Source organism: Dama dama, chromosome 2 (genome assembly GCF_033118175.1).
Source record: "Dama dama isolate Ldn47 chromosome 2, ASM3311817v1, whole genome shotgun sequence".
NCBI lineage: Eukaryota > Metazoa > Chordata > Mammalia > Artiodactyla > Cervidae > Dama > Dama dama.
Window position 1 is genome coordinate 23,990,982 of NC_083682.1, and position 16,474 is coordinate 24,007,455.

Here is a 16,474-nt window from a genome sequence, read left to right on the forward strand (position 1 = left end):
TTAGCAGGAAGTAAAGTAGGAAAGGTAGGAAAAGTACCATGGCAAAGGCAACCTTCCTTCCTTTTAGTGGCAAGAAATTCTTCACAAAAGAAAAGCAAAATAACAAGAGTATACTATTTTGAGGGTTTCTCTGGTACTCAGTGGTAAATACTCTGCCTGCTAATGCAGGGGACATGGGTTTGATACCTGGGTTGATAAGATCCTCTGAAGAATGAAATGGCAACCCACTCCAGTTTTCTTGCCTGGAGAATCCCATGGACAGAGGAGCCGGGTGGGTTACAGTCCATGGGGTCAAAGAGTCAGGCATGACTTAGTGACTGAATAACAACAACATGCTATTCTGAAGCTATGATGAGGGGCTTAGGTAATACAAGAAAATAAAACAGACAAAATGATGATGTATTTTGACATACCCATCCACACCACTCAGCATGGGCTGAAAAGCCACATGTAAGAATTCCAGAGAAAAATTTCACATACTGGGGCAGAAAGAATTCCACATCATCAACCCTTCCAGCCATTCTTTTTAAATCTCAGGAACATGGTTTGTCCTATACAATACTTTTTTCAGAGCTGTTTTTACTTCTTTATTCCTCAAGGTATAGATTAAAGGGTTCAGCATTGGTCCCACCAGATTCATCAGAATTTGCACCACAGTTCCTAGCATGGGGTTAGGTGTGGGCTGCAGGTAGACAGTGATGATGGGTCCATAGGCACAGAGGATGGCGATGAGGTGGGCACTGCATGTGGAGAAGGCCCGGCGACGGCCCTCAGTTGATGGAATCTGCAAGATGGAGATGGTGATTCGAGTATAAGACACAAGGATTAGGAGAAAGCAGACTAGAGATACTAGGCCAACGTTAGTGAAGCTCACCCTCTGGGCCAAGGATGTATCAGCACAGGCCAAGGGTAAGAGTGCTGGAATATCACAAAAGAAGTGAGCCACTTCATTGGGACCACAGTATGGCAGGGTGAAGGTAAGCAAAGTCAGGATGCTGGAATGGACACATCCTAACAGCCACGTGCCCACAGCCAAGGCCACACAGACTCTAGGGTTCATGATGACTGCATACCGCAGAGGGTGACAGATGGCGGTGAAGCGGTCATAGGCCATCACGGTGTACAAGAAACACTCAATGCTGCCAAGGAAATGGAAGAAGAAGAGCTGGGAGACACAGTCCTTGTAGGAAATGAGTGGGCTCAGTCCCATGAGGTAGAGCAGCATCTTAGGACAGGTCACAGAGGAGAAACTCATATCAAACACAGACAAGTTCCCCAGGAAAAAATACATGGGTGTGTGAAGGCGATTAGAAGAAAGAACGGTCACAAGGATGGACATGTTTCCCAGCAGGGTACAGGCATAGAAGGGCAAGAACAGGACAAAGAGTATAGTCTCCAGCCCCTCCGTGTGCGGGATTCCCAACAGGATGAACTCAGTCACCTCAGAGCAGTTCTTCATCTCCGGGAATATCAGTCCTGTGGAAGAAAACGGGAGCAAAGGATGTGGAAGAATGTCCTGGTTTGTGTCAGCAGACTGAATGTACTGGAGAAATGAAACATGTGAGTGAAATTACAGTGTCTTGGTTCAAAGTTAAGGAAATTCTATGTCTAAGCCAAAATACAGAGCATTTAACCTGGAATGCAGCTACCATAGCAAAACTTCATAGTTTTTATACCAAATATGTTTATCATACTGTTTCTAAATGAAAATATCCTTTATTAAAACAGTACTCTTCATGTTGGAACAAGGCTTTTAAAGGGAAGGGTGATGACCATACAAACATATGCTCCCTCAGAGTGGAGGATTATCAGAAGCCTCAAAACCAGATAAAGGCTCTTTAATGTCTCTAGATATGAAACTTGAGAATCACTATATTTGTGATCCACTACTGCTGACAAAATTGTATTTTATCTGTTTTCTGGTGAGACCTAGGGTTGAACCTCATAACAGTTTGAAATGTTTACTCAACATGATCTCAGTTCATTTAATCCTCCCAGTAACCCTTTGAGATAAATGTACAGAAAAGGAAATGTCTCAACATTAGGAAGAGTAAACAACTTGCCTAATTTGAGGTTACTATACATGGGAGAGCTAGGTATTTAAACATTTTCTTTTTTTTTTTTCCTGACATGAGTCTTTCCACTGTGTGCACTTGTGATGGACTGTGGCATTACTGACCTTGTCAAATTTTGTCCTTCGCCTCTATGTTGTTTATGTTTTTTCTTTTGAGGTCACCAGGCTTTAAAAATGCTCCCAGTTCTCCTTAGTAAACAATGTAAACCCATCTTGTCTCTCCATGAAACACCACCACACACACACACACACACACACACACACACACACACATTTAAATATAAAGTCTAGAAGAGTTCATACTTTTTGACATGTACTGCTATACCCTTGGTGCAGAAAACAGTGACCGGCACAGAGTAGGTTCTTAATAAAGATCTGATGAATGAGATGATGAAACAACTCCATGAATAACTGGAAAGGAAATCATTCAGTTGTTTTGTCTTGTACAAGGACTTACGTGACACTATCAGATATTAGTCTTCCTAAACAACCATGTAAAGATGCTTGATCATACACCTGTTTCTCTTTTGCACCATCCTCTGAATATTTGAACTTTCTCTGTTAGCTATATGGCATCCGAACCCAAGAAGAAGCTTTGCTTTGTGTTGTAAAAGATGACCCAAGACAAGAGCTACATAATCTGTATGTGAGTGCATGCTAAGTCGCTTCAGTCTTTGTGACCCCATGAGCTGTAGCCCGCCAGGCTCCTCTGTCCATAGGATTCTTCAGACAAGAATACTGGAGTGGGTTGCTGTGCCCTCCTCCAGGGGATCTTCCGGACCTGGGGATCAAAACCGCATCTCCTGTGGCTCCTGCATTGCAGGCGGATTCTTTACTATTGAGCCACCTGAGAAACCCACATAATCTGAAGTCTCCAAAAAAGGGAAGAGAGAGAGACCTGGATATCTTATCAAGAGAGTCACACAGAGGGAGAGAAATGGACTGAAGGTGTCCAGGGATAGGCTCATTTAAGTGGCCAATCTTTTAATTATTTTGAATCAACACCAAAGCCCTGGTTGTAAAGAAAGGAGATTTGGAGTTGGTGAGCCAACATCATGAGGTAAATGACAAACCAAGCAAGCAGTGTTCTATTCTTAGCCACAAGTTTCTGTTTGTTTCCTGGACTTTGAGACCATTTGTAAACCAGGGACTCCAAATTATCCTTTCCACCGGATACCTGAGGAAGAAAAGAGGACTTAAAAAGAGAGAGAGATGAGGGTGGCACTTACATGACTAGCAAGGAGAAAATTTCATCCCTGTATTGTTTGTGTCTCTAGGATCTGTCACCCAAATTTGCTTCTGATGTCATACCACAAGCCAGGATCAGGGATCTCCCCTCATAATCTGAAAAGTTCTTTCTTCTTAGTGAAATAAACTCAGATTAAGTGACAGAAAGCTGAAAGTCCCTCTGCCTTCTGTAAAGATCTCTTCCAAAACACTAATAGCAACATTGTTTTCTCATAGTGGAAATTTAAATGCTCTTGAAGCCCTTGGGGAACCCCATTCCTGAATGAGTCCTATTTTGCAGGGGTTGTTGAGCAAAGGGAATAATTAGAAGTGAGTGATGGTAACTCCTCTGTGACATTACTGTGATGTGAACATGATAGAGCCATATCTATATTTTCCACTTCTGTGCATAACCTGGGGAAGTTAGAGAAAAGCTAAGAGGTACAGCTCAACGTTAGGACATATGTAGAAACCATTTCCCCAGTTTCAGGGTATACTTTTAGAATAAGAAATAGGAACCATATAACTCAGGCTTTTAAATATCCAATTTCATATACTTTATCTCAGTTTCTCTTTAGCCCATACACTTTTCTATGATACTTTGGTTTGGAAACATAATTTATAATATCAGATTCTCCTAAAAGTAGAATTCTCAATTGGCATAGTTGACTTCCCTGAATGAGAAACTGTTCTCCACAGGACTTTCCCAAAATTCTATTAGTGTATTGATCAGCAAATATTTATTAATAACTTATACAACTATGTGCAACTAAGCACAAAACATGTTTGCTGAGTCTGGAACTTGTCCTACTTAAAGGACGTCAAGAAACTTGACTCTTGAACACAGATGTCAGAAATGTGAGAACTGCTGATCTTTTATGTGGCAAAGAGCCATCTAATTTTCAAAGAAGTAAAATAAATAAATAAAAGCATAAACTAATGAAATAAAGAAAACAAAAAGCGAAAAGATGAATGATGCTAAATTTTGACTTTCTTAAAATACTAAAAAAAATAGATATACTGCTGCAAAGATTATTACTGAATAAAACACCATATGGGTTAAGACTGATCAATCTCAAAAGCAAGTTTGATGGTAATAAGGACAATCACGTTAGTCTTTTTAAACAAATTTCAAAACCAGAAGAAAAAAAATAATATATTCTTTATATGCACTCATAGTGGCAAATTCATAAATAAAAGGAAGGTATTTTCTTAACAAAAATTCAGCTGTCTAACAACTGCTGAGAGGATGAGGATGACAAAATTACACAAAGGGAACTTCTAGATTATATTCTATATACTGTACCGGCTGAAAAGCTCCCGTGAATTTACTAATATTCTTTAAATTTTGTATTTTAATACACAAGATATTTCACAAGAAAAACAATTTTAAAAACTAATAAATAAAAATGTTATTAATTTTAAGTACTATTATAAAAATATATAAAACATATATATGTATATATTTCTAACCACTAAAGAATGTACCCTATTGATTTATCTTGAATTGATTATGGAAAACAACAAATAATTTATTACCACATAATTTTTTTCACATCTTATTCTGTTTGGCTAGTTTACCAAATATGTACAGAAAGTACAGACTAAAATGTCATTGAGTGTTAAGACATATACCTGGACAAAAACAGTTTTTAAAAATCACTGCTTAAATTTTAACACTTCATGCTTTAAATTTTTAAAAAATAATGTTAAAAAGTGAAAGATTCAGTCTTTTATTTATAAACACATCATTTATTTTAAAAACCAGGTGCAAAGTCTATATCCTCAGCAAAAGAAACACAACCTTTGTTGTCATTGTTGCTATATATCCTAAAGATGATTTTAAACCAGAGACCAAAATTTGAGATGAGTACAATTTCTGAAGTTCAACATGAGCCAAATGTGTTATTTATGTCAATCCATCTATCTTCTGTAAATGGCAACCCATTCCAACATTCCTGGAAAAACCCCATAGACAGAGGAGCCTGGCTGGCTATCGTCCATAGGATTGCACAGAGTCAGAAACAACAGCGACTGCACGCACACACACATTTACCCTCCGTATTAGTTTGAATCTCAGTATCATTTTTCCTCATGCCTCCTCTTTTTAACCATTAGTCCGATGTGAATATAATTACATATAAACAGTTAAGACAAACAATTTAAAGATGCAATAGGTAATCAATTGTTATTTTTACACAATATCAACAAATCAGACTTTCCCAAGGCTCAGAAAGTAAAGAATCTGCGGGCAATTCAGGAGACACAGGAGACTCCAGTTCAGTCCCTGGGTGGGAGATCCCCTAGAGGAATAAATGACAACCCACTCCAGTATTCTTGCCTGGAGAATTCCATGGACAGAGGAGCCTGGTGGGCTATAGTCCATGGGGTTGCAGAGAGCCGGACACAACTGAATGACTAAGCATGCACATCAACAAATCAGTGACCAAATCGTGAGCATATAGTCTCATAGCCTCAAATGCTGCTCTTGTTTATTCAAACCACACAGGGGCTTTCAGAGCTTTTATTTAGGGAAAACTGCATTAAAATATTTTCATTAGCTCATTTTAGTTTAAAAAAACATATTGGAAAAAAGTACACCATTGTTCTCCTTACCGATATGAAGTGCAGGGATCATTTCCAGGAAATCTCTGTGGGTTTTGAAACCCCCAATTTGAAAAGGCTGCTGAATAATTTAGAATATCCTCTGTCACAGCTAGAATGCACTCCAGTGCTTCTGGGCCAAGAATGACACTCTTTCCAAGCAGACCTGTAGTAATTATCTCCTCCATTTAAAGCCTACCTCTTTGAGTTTTCTAGCAAATGTTCCTTGTTTTACTCTTTGCATATTACCAATAGAATCTAACCCTTTTTTCATTCAGCATCCCATTACAAATTTGAGATCCTTGGTTATATCTGCTTTCTCTTTGTCTAAACAATCTAATTTCCAACAACCGTTTCTCATATAACTTGCTCTTTGGGCTTTCTGACATTTCTGCATCTGGTTTGTCAATAGCCCCTAGTGATTTTAGACTTGACAGTATTTCAGGTATAAAAGCATTTAGATTGTGCCTTAGACATAAGACTGCTCAACAAACATCTACTGAATGAATAAATGACTTCTTCCCTCCATGTTTTGTATTTCTTTGTGTTGGAGTCAAGTTGCTCTTCATGTCTGGAAATTCATTCTATCTCCCCCATACACATTCTCTAGCTAAACAGTGACAGCTCCTATCTTATTTTTAGTACTTCATTTCCTGGAGGTTTGTCTTTTCAGGCCACATCTCTTTGCTAGCACACTTTTGCATCTTAAACCGGTGTTTTCCTTTCCCCAAGAGAAGACACTTTCATGAAGTCATTGCTGAGACAGTGATATCTGCCTTCACAACTCAATCTGTTTTTTACATTTACTTGTTCTCAGTTTTCATATCCCTTGTTTCTATTGCTATCCTTTTAATAACATCATTTTTTTTAATCAGAGAAAAAAATGTCTTGCCTAAACGAGGTTCAGATTGTCAACTTGCAACATGCGTACCTCTGATTAATCAAAGGGCGGGAGCCAACAAGGAGAAAGTGAGACACAGGACAAATTTGAGACTGTTTTGTAAAAGGACTGAAGATTTTCCTTCCTGTGATTAACCTTGGATGCTCTGAGTTTTGGTACAGTAAGGCACATTGATACCTTTCAGTTTCATATGCTAGGACCTGTTGGATGACATCCTTTACTCAATACTACCTATGGCATGTGCACTAGAGGTAAACAAGGTGTGATGAACAGAGTGTTGTTAACGGGAAAATAAGCAACTGTATTAAGAAGGAATTTTAATACTTATAAACTGTGACATCATAGAATGATATTAGGAAGAATTAGAAATGCTATTAAGGTTTCTCCACCATTAGTTCATTTGAAATAGTGTGTTCTAGGAGATGCAAGGCAATGGTCTCTCAGGAGATGAAAGTAGCAGATTAAAAAAATAAATAAATAAACCTCTATGAATCAAAAATTCAATGTACTTGAGAACAGACGTGAGGATAAAGCCTGACAACTGCCAATTGTCCCAAGTTCCTATCAGTGTTATATTTCCATATATAGACAACTTTTCTTGAGTCATTCTTTTGGTTCTCTTACTTCCTAGACTAGACACCAAGATTTCAGACGGATAGTTCTTTTCTTGGTGACTCAGACAGTAAAGAATCTGCCTGCAATACAGGAGACTTGGGTTCAATCCTTAGGTCGGGAAGATCCCTTAGAGAAGGAAATGGTAACCCACTCCAGTATTCTTGCCTGGAGAATTCCATGGACAAAGGAGCCTGGTGGGTTACAGTTCACAGGATCACAAAGAGTTGGATACAACTGAACAACTAACACTTTCAATCCTTTTCCAAACCTCTGTTGAATAATTACAAAAATAGAAAGTAAGAATACACAAATGGATCCATAAGGAAAAATAATATTAAGAATAATAGACACACAGACTTCTACCCATGCCACAAGAACCATGGTTAATGACAATCTTTCTAGAAAAGGTCAAATTCAGAAGTTGGTATGATCTTGCCAATGTGTCTATAACACTTGGATTCTGTCCTTTGGAAGAAACGTGTATTTTATATTCTTCCAGAGAATTAGGAATGGCAAAAGAGGAGCTCCAGTATACTAAGCACTTGTTAATTTAATTTATTTTTTTGACCACTCTGCACAACATGTGGTATCTTAGTTCCCCAACCAAGGATCGAACCCACGTCCCCTGCATCAGAAGCACAGAGTCTTAACCACTGGTTCACCAGGGAAGTCGCTCCAGTATACTATCGTAGTAGTAGTAGTTTAGTGGCTAAGTTGTGTTCGATTCTTGCGACCCCATGGACTGTAGCCGGCCTGGCTCCTCTGTGCATGGGATTCTCCAGGCAAGAATACTGCAGTGGGTTGCTGCTTCCTTCTCCAGGAGATTTTCCTGACCCAGGAATCGAACCCGGGTCTCCTGCATTGCAGACAGATTCTTTACCGACTGAGCTACAAGGGAAGCCCCCTCCAATATACTAGCCACTTCAAATATTCTGGGGGCTTGGCACCATGGATTTTGTTGGATTTGTTTTTATGTGGAAATGGGAAAAAAGAACTTAGCCCAATATCACTAGAAAGAAGGCTTTATCTGTATCTTTCTATCTGGTTAGGCTGAGGCCAGCTCAAGTTGCCCGTACCACCTAATAACACAGTTTGCTCAGTTAGTTAAATAAGAACTTATGTAGGTTCCCAGAATACACGGAGTGTGAATAAAACATGCAAAGTCCATGGTCCCAACTAGAGAACTATCTTTACTTCTCAGCTCCCTCAGAGGGCCTGGTCACACTGGAATAAACTATAGTAACACACATGAACACACACATAACACACATATTGTGCCCTTTCCCATTGAGCATGGAGTCTAAAAACTAAAGGCTTCAGGAGGAGATTCACTCTGTTGACAACTCTGCTAAACTGAGATAAAATAATCCTATCTTGTGACAAAACTTGGTAGTGATTTCAACAGAATATTCCAAGGTGCCCAGCCAGTCACCTTTGGGGTTTCACAGCTGGGATGCTAATGAGGTGATTGATACCAACAGAGGGAAGCTGAGCAACTTCTGAGGTAAACATAAATTGCTTTTATAAGCAACAGTAATGACCTCTATGCATCTTCCCTGTAGCTCAGATGGTGAAGAATCCGCCTGCAATGCAGGAGACTTGGGTTTGATCCCTGGGTTGGGAAGATCCTCTGGAGAAGGAAACAGCAATCCACTCCAGTATTCTTGCCTGGAGAATCCCATGGACAGAGGAGCCTGACGGGCCACAGTCCATGGGGTGACAAAGAGTCGGACATGACTAAGTGACTAACACTACTACTATAATGACCTCTATGACCTTCAAGCCTAAGAAAACTGGCCGCAAACCACCTCTAGCACCAGGACCAAAGGTATCAGTACACTTCTAGGCAGGGTTGCTGTTGTTTAATCATTAAATTGTGTCTGAATCTGTGCAGCCCCATGGACTGTAGCCCACCAGACTCCTCTGTCCATGGGATTTCCCAAACAAGAGTACTGAAGGGGGTTGCCATTTCCTTCTCCAGGGGATCTTCCCAACCCAGAGATTGAACCTGCATCTCCTGCTTGGCAGGTAGATTTTTTACCACTGAGCCACCTGGGAAGCCCATTATTTTTGGCATTGTTGTTGTTCAGTCACTAAATCGTGTCTGGCTCTTTGCAACCCCATGGTCTGCAGCATGCCAGGTTTCCCAGTCCCTCACTGTCTCCTGGAGTTTGCTCAAACCCATGTCCATTGAGTTGGTGATGCTATCCAACATCTCATCCTCTGTCACCCCCTTCTCCTGCCCTCAGTCTTTCCCAGCATCAGGATTTCTCTTCTTTGCATCAGGTGACCAAACTTTAGCATGGGTCATATTCAGATGAGCCTGTGGCAGTGAGCAGGTCTCACTGAGATGCTGTGGATTTCTCTTCAGGATGTGCTCCCTGTGTTCCTGACACCCATCCCTTCCCTGACCATCCTTGATCAATAGTTCAACTTGTGCCCTGCTGGGACTCAGCCCACATCAGAGTCTAGTCTTAAACCACTATCAACGTAGCCTAGAAAAAACTGATTTCAAATTCAACTAACCTCTGACAAAGATCAGCAAACTATGGCTTGTGGGGAATATCCTGCCTGCAGCCTATTTTTGTAAATAGAATTTCACAGGATCAAGGCTTGTCTTGTTTCATTTGTTTATGTTTATTCATTCATTCTATGACTGTTTTCTTGCTACCATAGCAGAATTTTGTATTTATGATAGAGACCCTCTGGTTCCCAAAGCCTAAAATACATACTACCTGGACCTTTAGAGGAAACATTTGCTGATGCCTCATCTCTGAGATGGGGAAAATGCCACCAGTTTGGATCAGTTAGAGTTGCTTCCCCACTCTCTTTATGGCAGAAAGAACTTTACAATATCATAGATATACTTAAAAAAACTAATTTAATATGCAAATGAGGAGGGAAAAAAATCAGCTTTACCCACAAGTGACTAGTGACCTCCTTCTGAAACAATCTGGCCCCCAACCAGTTTCTTCAGGGCTCCCTTGACATCTTTGTTTCTCAAAGTGTAGATTGTGGGGTTCAGCATGGGGGTGATTACACTTGCAAAGATTTGCACTGGAGTGACCAGCACCTCGCTCAAAGACGGCTGGGTATAGACAAGAGCACAAGGCCCAAAGAACAGAGTGACCACAGAGAGGTGGGAGACACAGGTAGACGCTGCCTTGTGCCGCCCCTCAGCCGAGTGCATCTGTACCACTGCAATGACGATGCGCATGTAGGAGGAAACGATGAGGAGGAAACAGATCATGGGCACGAGGCCAATGTTGGTGAAGCTCACTGTCTCAATGATGAGTGTGTTACCACAGGCCAATTTGACAACAGGAAAGATGTCGCAGAAGAAATAATCTATCTCATTAGACCCGCAGTATGGCAACTGGAAGGTCAGTGTAGTGAGACTTATGGCATGAAATGAGCTAAGAACCCAGGTGCCAGCCACCAGCAGGGCACACGCCCGACGGTTCATGATGATGGCATAACGCAGTGGATGGCAGATGGCAGCAAATCGGTCATACGCCATCACTGTGTAGAGCAGAGACTCCGTGCAGCCTAGAAAGTGGTAAAAGAAGACCTGGGACACGCAGCCACCCAGGGAGATGACCCGGCTCTTCACCAGCAGGTTGGCCAACATCTTTGGGGTGCTCACAGAAGAGAAACCAATATCCAGCACAGAGAGGTTACAAAGAAAGAAATACATAGGAGTGTGGAGGCGGGAATCGGACGCCACGGCTAGCAGGATGAGCAGATTTCCTAGCAGAGTGCAGACGTAGAAGATGAAGAACACCACAAACAGCACAACTTCCTGCCCCTGGGTTCGAGGGATGCCCAGCAGGATGAACTCTTTAACCAAAGTGTGATTCCTTATCTCCATAAAAGTTAGATTTTTATCCTGGAAAGAGGGGAAGTGACAGTAAATTAAATGACCCATAGCACCAAAATCTACAGCTTGTGACCAATAGATTCATAAAAAGAAAGACAGTCATAGGTTCTATTCATGGAAGGGTAAAGCTTATTGTGACTGAGACATCAAGAATAGCAAATACCCCAGAAAGAGGTGCCATCTCTGGGGTAAGGACTGAAGGCAGGCTGGTATCTGGACAGACATTGTTTTATTATTACCAGATAGAGAGGAGCAAGTGGCAAAGAGAGTAGAAGGCTTGAAAACTGATGAAGGAAAGAAAAGAGAAAGGGAAGGAAAACAAAATAGAGTAGAGAAAAGAAAAGGAAAAAACGAGACATGTTTCTAGTTTACAGAGAATTTTTATGACCATTTTTGAGTTAAGCCTTAATAGTGACTGATAAGGGAAGATCCCCTGGAGAAGGAAATGGCAACCCACTCCAGTATTCTTGCCTGGGAAATCCTACTGGCAGAGGAGCCTGGTGGGCTACAGTCCATGGGGTCACAAAGAATGTAACACGACTGAGTGACTAAACAATAACAGAGTCCTATATGTAAGATAGGAATAATATTTGTATTTCATAGATGATGAAGAAATTATGATTCAGAGAGATTAAATAAATTGTTGAATTTCTCATATATAACTCATGGCAGATCCAGAATTAGACACCAAGGATTCTAAATCCATTATATCATAATTGGAAAAGGAAAAAAATAACTATGGAAATGCAGATAAAAGAAAATATTATTGTATTTTCTAAACTGAGAAGACAAGACAATGTGGCTCGGTCATTCATTTTGTTAAATTTAGATTTCTCCATAAACACCCTTGCCAAGTTGTCACTGAGTTCCTCCTTTGCGATTTTTTTTCACTATACTCTTCCTGTCTATTATTGTTAAACATTCCAGACAGTTACACAATGCGAGCTGTTACCCTGCATTTCTTATTCTATTTCTGCCACTGCACTAATACATTTCATGAACTTTCAAAGCAACCTTGAGAACACTGGGGTCTGAAATTGAATTATTCATATGTGAAGCTAAAAAGACGTTTTCACACCAGTTTCTGTTATTTAGTGCTGAAACCATTTTTTAATGCCGGTTTTTGTGAAAACACAGGTTCATACATAAATAGTTTATAAGTGTTCAGTTTCATAGTTTTAGTATTCACCCATCACCCAAGTCTATCAAAGCATCTTTGTGCATTTGAACTGTCATCAATAATGCACAATACACTGTATTCTTTCCAGCATGCCATTCCTTCAATCATGAGATGTTACAGTGTTCACATTTTCATCTTCGTCCATATGGAAGATATTGGTAAAAGAAACAGCCTAAAATGGCAATAAGTTTTTCTTTACTAAAATATGTGGATATATTATGTATCCTATTTCTGATCTAAGTAGGGAAGAGATATGGATTAACTTTTATAATTCTTTCAATTTAACTAAATTTGAAGATTCTAATTAGCATTGCACAAATGTACATACAAAAAAATTTCAAAAACTATGGATAAAGTAAATCACTGAATATAAAGAATATTTCATAACACTATGGAGAGTTTTTTTTGTATTCTCTAAAAGAGATTCAGAAATAACAAATTTCATGAACTATCTGAAATAGGATATTTTCTGCTCCTAAAGCAACCATATGAAATCAGATGAACTTAATTTAACATCCTAAACAGTTTTCTTTTTTTAATATACAAAGGGAAAGCAACTTTTAAGTGTAAAATCAAGACTAATGTGTGTGATGAGTCAGAAATGAATCAGAAAAACAGATTATTAACTTTGAGGAACCCATCATACTCACATGCTTCAGCATTTTTTCTTCATTGCCTCAGGGAATAATAAGACATCTAAAATGTTTATGATAAAATAGATCATAAAAGTTTATTTAGACCATGGCTTTTTTAGGTAACATGTTTTGATTTTATTTTCATTGAAGTTTTGAATAAAAAGAATACGTTCTATTGATTCTATTGATCCAAGAGCAAAAAGGGGAAAGTTTTCAAATCAGAGAAGAGAAATTATAACACACAATAAAACAAAATTAGCAAAAGTTTAGACATTGAAAACAACCTCATTCCTATAATGCTAAATTATTCTCTTAATTCAACATGGTGGATGGTAGTGCTATTCAATGAAATATGGAACTAAGTGAATTATAGAATGAAAATCTATTTTTAAGGTAAATAATAGAATTGTTCCTATATCTATTGACTTTGAGGAACCTATGGACCAAGCAATTGATGATATCCAAAGTGCAGTTGAATGCATGACTCCGAAACCAAGGAGAAGTTCAGGGCTAAAGATGTAACCAAAAAACGGAAAATTGCTCCTTGCATTTATGAAAATATAGATGAGTACAAAATATAGAACACAAGAGAGGAACTGGGAGCACTTGAGAAGTCTAGGGAATTATGAGTCCTGTCTTCATCCCTTCCCCTCACCACTCCTCACATTATTATCTGGCTCCAATGTACTGTTAAAAATCAGTAAATTAAATAAATAATAACTAATAGTTAGTACTCACTCTGAGCTAGATGACACGATTATCGGCCCTTTATATACATTAATCCTCTTAACAACAAACAATATTTAATCCTCTTAACAACCATCTGTAGTAGTTATATTATTATTCCCCATTTACAGAAGAGTAAACAGAATAATAATTTGCCACGTTACTTATGACTGAAAATCAGTGTCTCAGAAGAGTAAACTGCATAATAGAAGATTAAGTAATTTGCCACATTATTTACGATTACCAGATAGTAATTTCTGACACTCTCTCTCCCTGCCAAAATAGAGATCTGGTGAGGTGTTTGCTAAGCGTGAGTCACCTGATTACAGTTGGTTTATAATTATTTCTGAACTTTTCAAAGTCTCAGTCCAGGTTTCATGTTGGTGAAAAAGAAGCCTCATACAGTTGTATGGCTGAAAGGTGAGTCGGACAATAAAATGGATAGAAAAAGGACTATCAGGCTGAGTGTTTACTCTGGGTATAATAGATTTGAAGTGAATACCAGGAAATGACACACCAAGCAATGTTAGTCATTTGAATGACTCTCCAGGGACAAGAACACTGTAAATATATTAAAGTGGTTATTTTTAATTTCTTCTCTCAAAATTTATGAGAACAGTTAGGCCAGGGAACAATTTAACAATCCAGGAGCCCAAATCTTAATGTTCTAATGAATAATTCTATAGCACAATTCCTTAACTGTAAAGGAATTATTATCTTTATTATCATCATACAACGGAGAGCCATAGAGCAGACATATGTTATAACTAATGCAGAGTAAATCCTACATGGCTAAATCTGGAAGGAGATAAAAAGACAAACTCAGTTTGTGTCTCAAATCGTATTTGAAAAGATGAAGGTCAAGAGAGGACAAAAGTGCCCAATGTCTTAGATTCAGGATTAGAATTTAGATCCAAGTTATGTTGTGGTTAATCTGAATCTTAATCCCTTGACATCATTTTCAGCATGTCATGTCGGGGGGATGGAGAGGGAGATACACACAGACATACACACACAGACACATATTTTTCTGGGACAATGTCCATAGTATTCTCGAGTTCTTAAAAGGGGTCACAGCCATCAAAATGATGAGGAATCACTACTTAGACTAAACTAGAAAAATGACACATGATATCTATGACTGAGCAGGTTAAGAACCAAGGTGAAACAAATATATTTGTGTTTATATTCCATGACAAGAGTGAAAATGTATTAGAGTCTACTTAGAGCAAATGGGGAAAAAAATAGAGTAAGGAAGTTACATAGCAGAAAGGTTGGAGAGGAGTGAGAAAGTGATAGGAAAAGATACAGGGAAAAGGAAAGGAAACTATATGTTATAATAAGCATGTAGGCTTATACCGTCATGAAAACAGTGTTGTGGTCCAAGTCAATACAGGCTTACACTTTTCTGTTCTTCTGGTGCCTCTTATGGATGCCTTTATGGTCACCTTGTCAAGAAAGGACTACAAACTGGCTTGATCCTGGGGTCTTTAGGCTTGTGGTGTTGCTGTGTTTCTGTCCTTGAGCTAGTCAGGGTCCATGCAAATAGACTTCCAATCTAGAGCTCATTGAGTCATTGATCCTTTCTATAGGCTCTAAAGCCTCCCTCAAGAGTGGGTATCAGAGGCTTAAACAGAACTGGCATCTCTAAGGGACCAGATTCCCTGAAGTCTGTTATAAGTCCCTAAGGCTTACAGATAACATCATTTTCTCACTAATTAGTTTGAGGAATCTAATACTTTTTTTTTTTTAATGAGATATAACCAATTGGTCTCTGTATTGATGATGATGAAACTTTTGCCAAGGACCATTCTGAAAGAGCTACCAGATATGCTGGAAAACATTCAACTTATTATCTATGAAAAGTAAAGATTTAATGCTACATTAAAGTTTTCATTCCTGACACTTAACATCTCAATGGTTGATTGTTCCTCAGAACAATTATAGGGCTCATGATTGCTTCGTGGTACTTAAAGCGTAAGATTTTGAATCATAACATCTGGGTTTAAATCCTGACCACACAATGACTGGTGTGTGAGAGTGAACAAGTTACTCAAATTGTCTGATGATCACCAAATTTCTTTATCTGTAAACCTGAGATGATAATACCTTTCACATTACAGTTTTATGAACTTAACATGAGATAATGTATGTGCAAATTTGGTTTTGAATTGTAAATCTTCCTGTAAATATTAAGAATTAGCACTATTTTAATTATTTTCATCTAATTAGTATGATTAAAAGTGGCTGGAATAATGTCTTAAAAGAACCTAGACTATTGACTTTTTAATAACAAGTTTCTTGAGATATGATTCACACATCATTTTAAAGTATACAGTTCAGTGATTTCACAGTTTTGCCACCAATACCACAATCCAATTTTAGAATATTCCTATCACTTTAGAAAGACCCCTCATGCCTACTTGCAGGCATTGCTTCTTCCCACCCCTCACTCTAGGACACCATAATGTACCTTTTTGTTGTTATGGACTTGTCTTTTGTGCACAGTTCCTGTAAATACAATCATACACTATGTAGCCTTTTGCATCTGCCTTCTTTCATTTGGCATAATGTTTTCAAGGTTCATCTACATCATAGCATCTACCAGCACTTCATTCCTTTTTGTAGTCAA

The 16,474-nt window shown here is 38.8% G+C and overlaps 2 protein-coding genes across 2 annotated transcripts; both read right to left on the bottom strand.

The window, feature by feature from the left end:
- Positions 1–526: 526 nt before the first annotated feature.
- Positions 527–1,459, bottom strand: LOC133068212 (olfactory receptor 10D3). The gene has a single exon (XM_061159369.1). The coding sequence runs from the start codon at positions 1,457–1,459 to the stop codon at positions 527–529; it is 933 nt and encodes a 310-aa protein (XP_061015352.1).
- An 8,891-nt stretch (positions 1,460–10,350) lies between these two features.
- Positions 10,351–11,292, bottom strand: LOC133068220 (olfactory receptor 10D3-like). Its single transcript, XM_061159379.1, has one exon. It carries the CDS (start codon positions 11,290–11,292, stop codon positions 10,351–10,353), a length of 942 nt encoding a protein of 313 aa, XP_061015362.1.
- Positions 11,293–16,474: the final 5,182 nt, after the last annotated feature.

Bases quoted from the DNA above. Each gene is read 5' to 3' on its own strand.
- LOC133068212 (XM_061159369.1), bottom strand. From the start codon at position 1,459: ATGAAGAACTGCTCTGAGGTGACTGAGTTCATCCTGTTGGGAATCCCG.
- LOC133068220 (XM_061159379.1), bottom strand. From the start codon at position 11,292: ATGGAGATAAGGAATCACACTTTGGTTAAAGAGTTCATCCTGCTGGGC.